Source organism: Pocillopora damicornis, chromosome 3 (genome assembly GCF_964200805.1).
Source record: "Pocillopora damicornis chromosome 3, jaPocDami1.2, whole genome shotgun sequence".
Classification (NCBI taxonomy): Eukaryota; Metazoa; Cnidaria; class Anthozoa; order Scleractinia; family Pocilloporidae; genus Pocillopora; species Pocillopora damicornis.
Window position 1 is genome coordinate 15,248,213 of NC_142672.1, and position 15,186 is coordinate 15,263,398.

General features: G+C 39.0%; 2 protein-coding genes across 5 annotated transcripts; one reads left to right on the forward strand and one right to left on the reverse strand.

The window, feature by feature from the left end:
- The first annotated feature begins 21 nt into the window (after nucleotides 1-21).
- LOC149048473 (sulfotransferase 1C2-like) lies at nucleotides 22-5,756 on the forward strand. 2 transcript variants are annotated; one of them, XM_089201145.1, is made up of 4 exons: nucleotides 22-555; nucleotides 2,222-2,566; nucleotides 3,207-3,301; nucleotides 4,069-5,756. In XM_089201145.1, the coding sequence occupies exons 1-4, from the start codon at nucleotides 375-377 to the stop codon at nucleotides 4,345-4,347; spliced, it is 900 nt and encodes a 299-aa protein (XP_089057271.1). In that variant the 5' UTR covers nucleotides 22-374; the 3' UTR covers nucleotides 4,348-5,756. The 2 variants fall into 2 exon arrangements, with proteins under 2 accessions (XP_089057271.1, XP_089057272.1); XM_089201146.1 differs by having other exon boundaries at nucleotides 234-555; nucleotides 3,207-3,393; nucleotides 4,069-4,272.
- LOC113666969 (uncharacterized) lies at nucleotides 5,622-15,021 on the reverse strand. 3 transcript variants are annotated; one of them, XM_027182763.2, is made up of 10 exons: nucleotides 12,183-15,021; nucleotides 11,648-11,764; nucleotides 11,301-11,468; nucleotides 10,323-10,477; nucleotides 9,466-9,622; nucleotides 8,973-9,045; nucleotides 8,394-8,449; nucleotides 7,161-7,286; nucleotides 6,819-6,884; nucleotides 5,622-6,290 (listed from the first exon to the last, which is right to left on the reverse strand). In XM_027182763.2, exons 1-10 carry the CDS (start codon nucleotides 14,736-14,738, stop codon nucleotides 5,994-5,996), a joined length of 3,771 nt encoding a protein of 1,256 aa, XP_027038564.2. In that variant the 5' UTR covers nucleotides 14,739-15,021; the 3' UTR covers nucleotides 5,622-5,993. The 3 variants fall into 3 exon arrangements, with proteins under 3 accessions (XP_027038564.2, XP_089057267.1, XP_089057268.1); XM_089201141.1 differs by lacking the exon at nucleotides 7,161-7,286; XM_089201142.1 differs by lacking the exons at nucleotides 5,622-6,290; nucleotides 6,819-6,884; nucleotides 7,161-7,286; nucleotides 8,394-8,449 and adding an exon at nucleotides 8,514-8,785.
- Between the last annotated feature and the right edge of the window lie 165 nt (nucleotides 15,022-15,186).

Here is a 15,186-nt window from a genome sequence, read left to right on the forward strand (position 1 = left end):
ATTTGGATAAGATTTTTCATGAATAGAATGCGCGGGGTATCAGGGGTAAATTTAGCATACAAAGTAATTTTCTGCTACAGACCTTTACCTCATCCCCACTATGTTTTGAGCCCTTTCGATTTTTTTAAATTAATTTTCTATCGCTTGTTGTTCTTCAAAAGTTTCCCCACGGTTAGTGACAGTGCAGTGGCGTGACCATAGTCATGTGATCATCGATGATATGGGCTACTTCCGATTTCGTTTATCAGGAGGACAAAGATCCAATGTGAGCCTCTTCAAAGTTTTAATCATTGGCCCGCAGGGGTGAATATTGAGCCTCTTTGAATTTCTTTTATCGTTCGTGCAGGAGTGACATTTTCGTGCGTCGTGACACCATGTCGACTTTTCCAGTTCTTCAGGAAAGTGAAGGGGAGTGGACTTCAGATAAAACTGTTGAAATCTTGGGATTAAGAATTCCTGCATATTTCGTCCCGGATCCTCAGTTGCTTCATGACTTTATTACTGGTTTTCAGACCAGACCGGACGATGTGTTCGTTGTAAGCTATCCCAAATCAGGTGAGTTGTGTCTACTGACAACGTTTGTTTGTGTCTTTCATAAGATAGATGACCCCTCGCGTAAAATGGCGGTCAGTCTGACTAAATGTTTGCTACACATGAGTAAATGAGAGACTTTATTGCGTTCGACAAAGGAGAACACATACTAATCGTGGCTCAACGCAGCAGCCAAGCCTACTGAATTTGTGCCCAAGCCTTTTCTTGCTTGCGTGACCTTTTTTGTTACACTGGAGAATACAAGGAACTTCGGCATGTAGTAAACACAAGCTCAAATTTTTAAAGCAGCAAAGAGAAAAACGTTTTGAGACCGAAAGGTAAGTAAGTAAGTATTTTAGTGTTTTACAACCTACATTAATTGTTTTGCTTTGTAATTTTACAACGTATAATAAATTGTTAAATCAATAACTCGAAAAGCTTTCAGCTAAAATTTAACTCTTTATTAATAACCTTATACTTCCTTGATCTGATATCTCAATTAGCGATAACACCAGAAATCATTTGCTTTCGTGGCATATACTATATGTATACCTAACTTGTTGAAGTACGTTGTCATGAAATAATGCACTCTGAGCAACAATTAATCTGATTGCACAAAACTGGGCTAATGTTTAAATTGTTCCCTGGACTGCCTCAACATCTGAGACAACTTTGAACGGAGCGCAGCGAGATAAGGTAATATTATTTCCCGTGAAAACTACAAAAAAAATTGGGTTAATAGATGACTTCCCGTTTGTTTTTCTTGTGCAAGTGACAAAAATGTTCCCTTCCTTGTTTCCCCCCCCCCCCCCCCCCATTGCACTTCAACCAGTTGGGGGAGGTGAGTATAGAATTGTAAACAAACCATAAGAAGGCTTGGTTACCTAATTGAGCCTGGTATCTAAGCTTCAGAAAGTGAACCTGAAAAAAAATTTATGTGGGTGGACTGGCTGGCTGGCTATGTGGCACAGATAGCCTCAATCTCATGTACTAATGTTTTCTTGGCTGCCTTGAGCTGAAGACACCGACTTTTCTTCTGTGCCATCAGTACAATAAAAAAAAAACTTTTACTAGAGATTGAATGCACCTTAGAAATCTTTGATTATTACTAGTAAGTGAGATTATTCGCAGTAAATAAGATTTAATGAAGTTTTGGAACTGGAGGTAGTTAGAAGTTACATTGGTAACCAGTATCCCAATTCCCCTTCACCTGAAGGAACATTATGATAAATTATTATCCTATTTGTCATACCAAATAAAATATGAACAAATTAAGATAGACAGGTTCTATCATACCCATATCAGGGTGAAGCAGCCAGACATGATGGCTTGATGGCTAGTTGTCTGAATTCCAAGATCAGTGGTCCATTTGAAAAACCTTGACCCGAGTTTCGTTGTGTAGTTTTCTTGGGCAAGTTACTGCACCTTTACATTTCCCTTCTCCATCTGGGCGTATAAATAAGTGTCATCTTCCCACCATGTTGACATTTGGATTCATAGATTGTCTAAATCTGTGATAAGATCATTCAAAATGATAAAGCCAAAATATGCCTGTCTTCGTTTTTATTCATTTTGTTATCATTTTTTTTTCTTTCATTGACTTTAATACTGAATACTGTGAGGTTTCTATGGCCATGCTGTAAGAGGCAATGTGAGGTATTGAATTAGTTAAATTCTGTATTTGTCCAAGGGACTACCTGGGTTCAAGAAATTGTCTGGCAGATTTATCACAATGGAGAAATCAACAGTGGTAAAATTGAAGATCGTGTCCCATTTGTGGAAGAGGCAACCAACCCAAAGTCAACTCAGCCTGACATTAAAACTTTACCAAGCCCTCGTCTTCTAAAGACCCACCTCTCTTATGAAGCCATCCCTAAAGCTAAAAACAAGGACACAAGCTGTAAATATATTTACATTGCTCGTAATCCTAAAGATGCAGCAGTCTCAAGTTATAAATTTATCAAAAGCCTTGGATCCTCTACAGGATTGAATGCATCATGGGAATATTATGTGAAGCTGTTTATTGAGGGCAAAAGTAAGCACATCACCTTTCAGAGTTTTGTTTGCACTGACTAAGTGATTACTATTTAATACATCCTAATGTTTACAAAAATTATAGAATTCAAACTTAGGTAGCTGAAGGCCAAAGAAAAAAAGATATAAGACTGCTTGGCATCAGTTACATTACAGAAACCAGTTCCTTCAATTTATTACTTGATACATTTTACTGAAGTATTTGTGCCACAGAAGAAGATGTATTTGCATGGATTTCCAACCTACCACCAGCTTTCTGGTAATGACAGTTGTCCCTTTATTGATGCTTGGCTTTAGGAATTTGCCAACGTACTGCTCCATATGCAAACATAATGGCCCAGACCCTCTTTCTCCTTAATTGCAGATGTTTTTTCATAAATTATCTAGCTTCTTGAAATAAAGACTTCAGAAGATTTCAAGCCAGAATAATGAAAAAATGATGCTATTTTTTGGGCTGGTTAAATGATTATTAGGCAACCCCAACCTAACTTTTATTCAGGAGACACATCTATTCAGAGGACACTTGCCTGGGTCCCAGAATGGAGGTTTTACTGCCTTAAATTTGGTTAGACTAGGGATAATTCTCTGAGGAATTAACTTCAGTGTCACTTATCTGTTTTATATTTTAATTCATTACTTAGCCATGTGGAGCCAGTGGAGTAATCATGTTCTTGGATGGTGGGAGCACAGACATGATCCTAATGTTCTTTTCCTTAAATATGAAGACCTTCAAAAGGTATGTGCATTCAAATTATGTTTACCCTCAGTTTTGCAGTGGATGACTGGTTTTTTTTGGAGCACTGTGAGTCCAGCTTTACATTGGATTTGGTAAGTGCAAAATATACAAGTAACAATAGTAACAGCAATGAAAATGACAACCAAAATTAAATTAACAGTTGTAAGAAAAACATATTTTCAAAACTTAACCCTTTACACCCTAAATCATTATGCATATTCTCCATACTGTTCTTGAAACATTTCCTAAGGTGGCCACATGGAGAATTTGTTTAACAATCAAGAGCTTCTTTAATTGTTGATCATTTCCTTTATTCTCCTGACCTTAATGTTTGATTCAGGGGTGATATGGTAAGGAGAAATTAGATGCCAGTTACTCTTACGGGTTAAAGGGTTAATGAATAAACAAAAGTGGACTTTTTATGAACATTTCAACTTTTTGAACATATTATTAAATGTATGAGAAGAGTTTGATAGATGCCCACAATTACTCATGGAAAGCAAAAATTGAAGTCAGATAATGCGATCAAGTAAATTAAAATGACTTTAATGCAAAAGTTTAGCTTGCATCTTACAGTTAACTCTCTGTTTATGGAGAGACACCTGTAAAAGATGGCCCCCTATATTGTTTTATTCATTTTTTGTACCTTGTATTTTGTATTTTTTATATGGAAAATAACACTGTGCTATAATTGTAGTTGATCATGAGATTCTAAGTATCTGTTCTAAAAGATGGATTGATAATGAAGGAGTGATTATATTTCCCAGGATCTCCTGTCCAATGTTCATATAATTGCTGATTTCCTTAACAAGCCTCTGCCAGATGATCTCGCCAATCTCATTGCCGAGCAGTGCACTTTTAAAGGAATGATGAAGAATGTTCAAAGTTACTTGTTACGTGGCAAGGAAGATGGTCCAAAGCTTCTCCAGAAGGGTGTGGTTGGTAACTGGAAGGAACACTTCACCCCAGAGTTGAACGAGAGATTTGAGAAGGAAGTAATGGCAAAATTGAAAGGATCTGGACTTGAGTTGGACTTTGAACTGTGACACATCATAATTTTCTGCTGTGCATGGGCACTATGAAAGTTATCATCTGTCTCAAACTGTCATAACTTATGTCATTCTAGTCTAGTGGTCAAAATGAAGAGTCTGCATTTGCAGAGTGACATATCTTTGAGGGAAAGATCTTTCAACTAATTAAAAGTTAATTTCAATTACACACTACAGATACTTAATCAGGCTGAACCCCTGATCTTGATGAATGCTCAGTGTATTTTCCCTAATGTGGATATTTTCGTTTAGGACTTCTTGTGTTGACTTTGCCATCAGAGTGTTTTCTAGGTGGAGGACAGAGAGAACCAGATAAAGACTCTGTTAATTATCTTCCAACAAGTTAATGATCAGCTTCATAATTAAGTTATGACTTGTGAGTACCTCTGAAGTTGTGGTAAAGACATCAAGTGTACGTAAACTTATTGATAATAATTATTGAGGGAACTTTTTCAAACAAATAGGATTTTCAAAGGATCTCAACTTTGGATTATAACCATTAGAGGACTACAAGTGTATTTCAGTGCCAAAAAGCAATGCAAAGACGATGCTATTTTAGAGTTATTTTACTGCAGGGATCCAGGCTTTAGTACTATTTTTATCTCTTTTTGCACCAAATCTCCCACTAGCTTTCATGACCCTATTCCGGATGTCTTATAAATCCTTGGCTATTTATCGATTAACACAAAAGTGGCGCCGAGTGTGTCGCTGATGTTCTTACCACATTTTGACGTCCTCTGTGATCTATTACCGAACAGACGCGCGGCAACTTGGAATCTATTTGTTTTAAATAATAAAGAATTAAAATATACGGGAAAAAAAGTTTTAATGAGGACATCATCTATACGTCTGTCCTCCAATAGATCATAAGTGAGAACCAATCCGAATGCGTGCATAACTGAGCTTATTATATAAAGATAGATAGATGGTTTATTTATCCACATAACGCCTAGGTACATTCAGCATACTCGTTTACAATGCACGTATGCTAAATGCCCCTAGGCGTTACGTGGATAAAAGAGAAGGACGTATTGGTAAAATTGAAAGGATCTGCATTAGAGTTTGACTTTGAATTGTAACACATCCTGATTTTCTGTTATGCAAAAGCACTATGAAAATTGCTGTTTGTCTCAAATTGTCATAAGTTGTGTCATTCCATCCTTGTGATCAAAATGAGGGTTTTGCATTTGCAGATTGACGAATGTTTCAGGGAAAGATCTTTCACTTAATTAAAATTTAATTTCAATTACAGACTACAGAGAATAAAGGGCTGTTCTTTAAAAAATTGGTTTTATTTACGTCCAGAAAACTGGCAATGACGTTCAAAAAAGGTTTAATGGCTTGCTTTTTTTTAGTTCGTCTAAGAGTCCATCGCCTGACAAAAGATTAAACATAAGACTTTCAAATCTTGTTTATGTTTGTTTTTCATCAATGCAATAATTTATGGTTTAAAGAGTGTGATCTTGTGGACTTGGCCAAACCCAAGCACAACTTTGCCGTAGCATGCTTTTGCGAATGTGGAAGGATGGTGTAGTTTGCTCAAAGATACTCCAAAAAGCACTGTGATGGTACAGTGTACTCCTTGAAGGAGCCTCCCCAATTCTCTCCATTCCTGATCATGACAAACACACAATGTCCTTTCCTTAATGTGGAAATGTTCGTTTACGACTTCTTTTGCGGACCTTGCCATGAGTCCGTCTTCCAGGTGGAGCAGAGAGAGAACCAGATGAAGACTCCGTTAACGAGTAATGGCCCATGGCGCCAAACGGAAAAGGCGCTGGACTTGATAAGTCATCAGGATCCATCCAAATAAGGTTAAAATTGTTTTGTTCCACTAAACGGTCCAACATATTCTTGATCTTTGGGTCTTTGTGGTGGCGAGAGTTCACCACAATACACTCAACATTCTCAGATAGGCTGACTGGTCCGTGAATTTGAACCTGTCGTGTAAATATCGACTCAAATATTTGAAACCCGATGGGTTATCAGTTCTAGAATAATTACAAAAGCTCATTTTGAGTTCCTGCTAGGGACCATAAAGACTGACGAACTAAAATACATGCAAAGGTTTGCAAGCAACTATCATGGAAAAAACAAACAAACAAAAGATCAAATAAAACAAAACATGAAGAGAAAACAAGTAAAAAACTGTTGATCTTTGTGGAAGGAGGAAATTGGCGAACTCGAAGAAAACCTCTCGATACAGCCCAGGAAGGTTCCCCGCGACTTGAACCCAGGCCGCAGAGGCAGGATTGAGCATTCTCATCGCATAAACGTCGACTCCTTGTGAGAGTTTGTTTTACTCGTCGTGCGTATTCAACAGGTTAGGAAGATAGATATTTTTAACGTGAAGGCACTATGTCCAGCACATAACAAAACACCTAGTGCTGATATTCCAGCACAAACTATTTCAATTATGGCCAACAGCAAAATTAAAAAACAAACACGAAACAAAGTACGCATATTACCTCTTTGTACTTTGATATACAGTCTGATCGATGAAATGGAACCTTTCCATTGGCTACATCCATTATCTGGGGAATTGAAGAGACGTGTTTGACAATTTCGTTACGCATAGAAAATTCAGATGTTCGTCGTACATCTTGACCCTAATTATGACTTCCTCTACGGTTTTCGAGGTGTCAGTCACCACTGCCAAACTCCTCAGGACTACTCCAACCCGAACGATCAGAGTACACGATAAAATGAAAAAATACTTGCACAAACAATTCGCAATCAATCAAAAGAACAAGCAAAGGAGACAGAAAAATAGGAGTAGGTACTAAAAGTATCGCATTGAAATTATTCACCGCAGTTATCTCGTTGTCTGTGTATGCAAAGAGGACGTTTTCATAATGTTCACAACATGACAGCTTGACTCCTTCACCGGATGTGTCCATAGAAGCGAAGGTGGTACGAAGACGAACTTTTCTTAGCTAAGAACAAAACAGATGCTAAAATTTTAAAATAAACCGCTTCTCCTAATATGGTGACACAGGCATGTGCATTGTGTGGGTAAGTTTCAGTTGATACAAACGCTTCTGGAATCCAGGACTTTTGACCCGTTCCAGTGTCATCTCAGTTATAGTTTAACATATGTGTTAAGTCCGAGAATGAAAGTGACTATGCTGCTGAAGACAGGTTATTTTTGTTTTGCGACTTTTCCATTTAAGAGTTGCATGCCCCAGAAAGGAAAATAATAAACGAAGAAGTCTCAATTTGAAAGCTTATAATGGGAAGTCTGGCAATGATGGAATGAATTTAGGAAGATATCGTTTTCCACCGCACAGAGATTGAAAACATGGCTTCCCTCAACCTGGGCGTTAAAGGAATTTAACAGCCTGTCAACATTAAAACAACCAAGTGTCCTCTCGTTAACAGAAGAAACTTGTTTTTGCTGGGCTTGAGTCTCTTTTGTGAGAATTTGGATCTCCCCTTGTTGAAAGCTTTCTCGTATGATGAATTTATTGGATAATTATTGTAATTTTGTAACTTGTTATATCATTGTATTCTTCACTTCCTTTGGAAAGAAAGAAAAAACTCTTCAGTGGAACAATTACGATGGATTCTCAATGCAACTCCATAGAGAATGGCTTGTTGGAGCTTTTAGTGCGTGTTAACTACAAAAAAGTAAGTACAGGTGGCAATCAGAGGATTTGGCAGTAAATCAGTGATGACAAGGCCAAGTCGAAGGTGCAAGATGCTATCTAACACGTCTAAGCTATTCTCATAAGAGGTTAACTTAAATTTGATGGTGGGATTGGGAGATTTGAGACACTTTGTAAATTCAAGCTATTTTGGTACGCAAAAGGTGAAAAAATGGAAAACTTTGTGCCTTAAAACCGCCAACACAGCATTGGATTGATTGTACTTTCAGATTTGACTCTTACTGCACAACTTGGTGGCGAGAACATGCAGCTGATATCGCTGGTGCGTAAATGGTGCCGGATTACTCTCCAATCATGTATGTTTTCTTTAATTAAGCGAGCGATCTTTATTCACTTAGTAAATTTCCTAGCACGAAAGTAACAAAAGAGACTAACCTGTAGAAAGGAATCTCCATAATGAATACAGCTTCTTACACCACGAGGATCGCCAACTAGGAAGCCGGGCAAATAGTACAGATAAGAGAAGGTCAGTAAACTATCGCTTTCTAACAGCAATTTGATGATAGAAAAATAAGCTTTATTTGGAGCGATTTTCGAACTGGTTATTAAAAAGTAACCTATGATTTCATTGGTTTTACTTCACCGGGCTTTAAGATTGGTTCCGACATCACACCCCACCGTTTTAAAAATTCAAACACTGCAATTACGTGTGACTTGGTCATGTGCACTTTCCTGCGCTCGATGTAGGGCTACATGTATTAGCAATTGGCACGTTATGACATCTCTTTTGTTCCTCTGCCTAGCTGATCGGCGAATTTTATGGCAGTCTACAAGATTCAATGGAAGAAGGCTCTGAGCCGTTTTGGCTATTTATTAAAAGTTGATATAAGTGATCATCATGATTTTCTTATGGTTGTTAGCAAAATAAAAATGTTAGAAGGTAATCATCCTTTCCCCTGTGATAGATACTAGGGATTCTCTGGTGTGGCATTCAAGTCATGGTGTCATGCTCACCTATGTTTAGTACACCGTACTTGACTCGCTCTGATGGGTTACTGTCGTGGTAAGCACTGTTAAAAATACGGTCCTAGGCGGCGAAGAAAGAGATTGTAAGAGCACATTGAGTCGCCAGCAATATTTGGAGCAATGACCTTTTAGGTAAATCAACTTGAGAGAAGAGTCTCACCAGTACTCGACTGATTCTCGAACTTCAAAGTGACTAAAGATACCGTTAACTCTCTACGGAACTTGTCACTAAAGGTGAATAAAGAATGGCTAATTTCAAAAAAAAAAAAGCACTAAAACAAAAAGACGGGGAAACGCTTCCAAGGCTGAGTCAGAGGCGAGTCGCTCTACTCTTTCTGTTTCTTGATTTTTGCTTTCCAGGCATGTAATATCGCTTCTAAGACTCCAATTCCCTCAAGTTGTTTCGAGAGCGTGGGGTTTTGTTTCTGTCTCCAATAAGATGTAAGCAACGGTAATCTTTGATCATTTCTCGTATTCTCACCTCCCAGGATTTCCTAGCCACTATGTCCGTTGAGCCCCCACTAGTGCCAGTCTCAAAGCGGTTTCGATAATGAGTATCGTCGACTAAGAACTTTAACACTCTGTCAAGATTGACGTGGATGATAATAGGAGCTGCACTGCGGACCCACTGCAAGGTTCTAAAAACCAAACATTGTCTTAAACGCAATAGAAAATATTGACTTAAGTTCAGGAGCCCGTTTGTCGAAATACCCTGCAGTTACTGCTAATCTAAAGGTCCTTTCTTAATTACGGTGTTTGGATTTATGATAGAAGTACCGATAATTTTGAAAGTGAACTATGATGATAACAACATGTGTTGAATATGCAGGACCCAAGTCCAACGAATTCATTGTCGTAGTGCATTTATCTATTTCCAATACTACTATTGGTTTTGTCGGGGAAACATAAACACAACAGTAACTACAGAAAACACTTGGTGCAACCTAGAGGCGCAATCAATGAGTGACTCTATTCATTCCCTTCTTGTAACACCTACCATCTGTGAAATCAAGTACTGCAGTGAAAGAGATTGCAAAGAAAATCTTGCAACATTCGCACAACGGTTGGGAACCAACAATGCGAAGATGGTAACTTCTTTTGGAAAGTTAAAGCCCGAGCCGGTGGTTTTCATTTTCGAATAAATCAATGGAAAGTCTCTTCTTAAAGAAACAACTGCTCTTTACAAGACCCATCTCTCCTTTACGATCACACTTCACGATCAAGGAAAATTGTCAGCTAAGAGAACCAACTCCCAGACTACTATCCGACTTACCGCTATTGGTAGGACTAGCATCAACTTCTTTCAAAATACTATGTGGTCAGAGGTATGATACTAACCTCTTCAAGTCGTTTTCACTGTAACCCAGTCGCTTGACTCGAGCAAGTAAGGTGGAAGCAACTGTTTTGGAATCCTGGGCAGAGCGTGTAATGACATATTCTAAAGCGTCCCTTTGAGTGTCATTCAAGATGGCGACTGATGAGATGGCACTTAACTGAGAGGACGAAAATTCTTTCTTATAGTGATTTTTGCTATTCATGCACAAAGGCATAATAGATAAGTTGTTACTCGCTTTTCCGCTTTGTCTAAATCGATAAAATCCTCTTAACATTCATACAGTAATTTTCTTCATTTCAGTTTGGGGTATCAAAGGAAACGATATTTTACACCGAAAATTTTTAAGACAACAAAGGGATACCTTAAGACAATCCTTTAATTTGAAGCGGATAACCGTAAAATGACCGCGTATAATTTGCTTCTTTCTACCAGACCTATGCTGTATGACGAAATGCATGGTTTCCGCTGGCTAACCACGTTTGCAGTAGCTTACCACAGAAGCCATGTCTCTCTCACGAAGAAAAATAATGGTTAAATATTCAACATAAACATTGCTGTTCGATTCCAATTTTTTTTATAAGATTCAAGTAAAAGGGATGTGTTTTCACTGCTTCTCCTTTACGTTTTCCTTTGTTGCCCCACCTCTTTGTTTACGGAAAGTACTTAGGGGAGCGCCTTTGAAATGCATAAACAATAATAAAGCCAGACCACAACACCGGGAGCTACATTCCCTCCTCTTTGTGAGGAGTGCATGAGCTCTATAACTTCCTTTGCCAACCAGTACGAAGAAGATACAGGATACGGGGCCTACGGTTTATCTCCCTTATCCTAAAAGATTGAGATGTTTAACCATTTGCTAGTGCCATAGCAAAGGCAGCACATTCTCCTCAGTACATTTTTAGACCCTGAGTGTTGGTTCTGTATAGGGCTTACGTTATTGACAGGTCTGGTTTCTTACGATGGTCAGATTTCCAACTTACGTCATGAACGGAAGGTAGGAAACCTTGGAATCTCTCTCGTGGTCCTGACATGTCTCCATCACACTTCTGCGAATGACTTATCAGCTTATGAATTGGGAAGTCTCTAAAACAGTACATACACCTTTCTAGAGGTTCGCCTGCGAATGGTTGGCTGTTAGCCGCATCCTCCTAGAAGACATTTGTTCTAATTAAAACCAGAATTCTAAGGATTCCAGGGAGAGGAAAGGTTGCTTTTGCCTGTGGTGGTCTTATATTTTGAGCTTAAACACCTTAATCTACAGTGGTTTTGCCATATGAGTGAATGAGGCCCAAATGTCAAAAGGTTCAAAATTAAAAAAAAAACCAACCTGACTGCAATGGATTGTTCTCTGCTCACAATTCGGTGCATGGTCTATCAGTTCATTCAAAGGAAATGTCCTTAGGCAGTAATAACACTGCTCCAGATCATTTGAACTCGTAGTGTTCTACAGAAATTCAAAACAAAAAATTGAAGACTTAGTTCTGAGAACTTCACTCGAATTGAATGAAGAAACGGGCTGCATATTCCCTTCCTCATAAAGCCTTATTAAGTTTCGTGAAAAAAAGAGTCGGAAGAGCAGGAAAGCTTTGGTTAGCTGGGTGAAGTGAGTGATAGGTGTAAAAATGTCCATCTCGAATTTGGTTGCACTTGTAAATGCTAATTCAGCTATGAGCAATTAATACTCTCACCAGTATGGTAGAAAGGTCAATTTGGGTGGGGTATCTTGATTGTTATCCCAATAAATTGAAGTCCATGTCTGTCGCTCACAATACAAGCATTTAGGGCAATTGAGTTGTGTCATGCAGTCAATATTCTGCACCTTTTAGAAGGCATTATTCAAGTATTGCGTATAGATACTTTACCAGCTGAAGGCTTGAACAAACGCTGGCATGTTCCACAAGGACGCTCAAAGCAAACATCTTCAAACAGTAAACACACTGTTCTTCACAATCATGATACGAATCCAACGATGATGTTGTTCTTTTTAGGACCACTCCTTTAGATTCATCCGTTTCTTTGTCATCAACGTCATCATCATCGCCATCATCATCATCGTTATCACCTTCGACCCTAGACCTTTTAACTCTTGAAGATTCTGTCGTTTCTGGTATTTCTGACGCTTTTTTCTCTGAGGGGCTAGCTTGATGCTTAGGGTCAATACCTCTCACAGATAGTCCACTGCTCAAGTTGTTTACAAGCTTAACACATGCGAGTGAATCCCCCACAGGAGCGATTCTTTTTTCAGGCCGTGCGCCTGTTCCCTGGTTTGAGTGGTGTTTTTCGCATTTGGGAAAATGACTGCTCATCACATCTACTGGCAGTCTAATGCCACAATAAACGCAGTCAATAAGTGTTAGTGTCAGTGAATCCGTCGAAGTACGGTCCTTGCCACTTGTTGCCGCTTCTGTATCAACAACTGAGGTACAGTTAGATGCATGCTCAATCAAAAGCGACAAATGAAAAAGCTTACGACAATTAGGACAGAATTCATATTCGTCACTACCGACATCGCCTTCAGCAGCTACAACGGCACCAATACAGTCATCATTTTGATGTTCGCTTAGACTATAATTTGTTCTACGTGTATCCGAATCAATCTTCCTCAGAGCATATTCGTGACGTCTGGAAATTCTTTCAGTCGCATCAGCTTTTTCACTTTCATTTCTTTCATTCTCGTTGTGGTGGTAGCTGTCACCAGAAGTGGTGCTATCTTCGTAAGTTACCCGTCTAGAATCATCAGCTTTGTCACTACCTGTTCCTTCCTCATTCTCGGTGACACCACCTTTGGTAACTTCCTCTTTATCACAACTACTGCCGAGTTGCTTCTCCTCAATATCAACGTCTTCATTGTTTAATGTCTCATGAGTGTAACAACTATGGTCGTTAATTTCGGTTGTATCGGCGTTCTCATTATCTATATCAGAACCTTCACCGTCACCAGTATTGTCTTTACTTTCTCTATCATCAAATCTCCTGACGTCTTCCTTATCAACATTCCCCCGCAGTGACCCGAAATCTGAGCCCGTTTCTTCTTCCTTGCATTCAGCGGCATGACTCACTAACTCTAATATGGGAAACTCTCGACCACATTTAGGACACAGTTCTTTCTCAGGAGAGTCTTCAATAAAATCAGACTCGTCTTCTTCGCTAGACGAGAAAGTGGAGGCATCATCCTCCTGAGAGACTTCCTCGGCTATCCGCCTCGAAATGTTCTTGCAGTGGCTGACATGTTCCACAAGTTGCAGTACCTCGAAATTTTCTCCACAGTAAGGGCACGCCTCACGGATATTTTCCGTATCACCTGAGGCTGCGCATGCACTCAGCTTGGAGCATTCAGACACATGTTCAATTAGCTCAGAGACTGCTAAAAATTTGGAACAGAATGTGCATCTTTCTTTGGATTCCTCTCTCTCTAGACCAGATTCACTTTCAGGTGGTAAAATGGGTGTGGTAACTCTACTAAGAGAGTCGGAACTTAATTTTTGGGCTTTCTTAGCTGGACAAGAGATCTTTGTTACAGGGTTCTCTTCTACTCGCACATCCTTTTCCCGCCTAGAGTCGCAACTTGTAACAATTGATTTGTCAATGATTTTTGGTTCAGTACATTTTCCTGAATGATGAAAAGACGTTTTCTTAATTGCAGGTGTTTTTTTCTCGCACAATTCATCATGTACTCTTGTCATTCTTGCAGCCCTGTCTGATTCACGAGTCATACTTTCAACACTAGTATCTACTGTACACGGTTCACCTTCTACCAATTCAACCACGGAATTCTGAATCTCAGCATTACTGTCCTCTCCGCCCAAACTAGTGTCAAGCGGAAGCGATGATGAAGAAATATGATCTTGACTCTTGGCCTCTAGACTTTGGCCTTCACAAACTGCTTCATGCAAAGAAATAGTCACACGAGGAATCCATTTCTCACAGTGAGTACACTTAGCACAATCAACGCTATCTCCAGGTGCACCGTCAATACTTGTTCGTTTGGGCTCTAAATGATTTGCAGCTTTTTCTGGCGGTCGAGGGAGATCATGTTCTACCGTATTTTTAGGTACTTTAGATACATACGATCCCGAATGACTTCTTTTAGAAGAGCAGATAAAGAACTGTGAGGTAGAGGTGTGCACTTCACCCCGTTTTCCGTGTCCTTCTTCAAAATCATTTGTTTCATCAACGCTTAAATTTACGTTACTCGAGCCATCTACAGTAGATCTCTCTGTGTCGGTATTTTTGAAGCTAAAATCATTATTGTACACCTCATTCCTTTCTTTACTTTGTTTATGATTTCGATCCGGGTATTCTATCAGAACCTGTGTATTATCAAAGAACTCTTCACCTCGTAACTTAAATCTCACTTTTTTAACACTAGCGGACTGAACTTCAGCTTTTCGCTTCCTTTCAGCGTTATCACCTGTCATGTGTTGTTGATTTTTCTGAACAATACCAGGTTTACTGTGTTCCAAAGGTTGTCCCGGTTTGTGTGTAAACTTTCAAATTATTGGAAATGGAGATGAATGATGCCTAATGGAGATGGCCACCAAGTTTAATGCAGTACACTTGGTTAGCAAAATAACATCGCCATCTTCCACTAAAGTGGACTTTCCCTTCTCGAGTTTTACAGCACAATCACTTGTTTTAAAGGAAATCCATGTTCCATTTGAACTGAGGTCTGTTATTAGAACTTGGCTCTTAGCTTCATCACTGCATCAAGTAATAAAATACGAACAGATTATGATGACAAAATCAGTTTGGAGAAAATACTAAAGCACTACTAGTATCGGTCTGCATGCCTCACATTAGCATCAGACTAGGATTAGCTAAGTGAGAGGCTTATGTAAATGTTGATAGATGGAAGGTCTGGAAAAT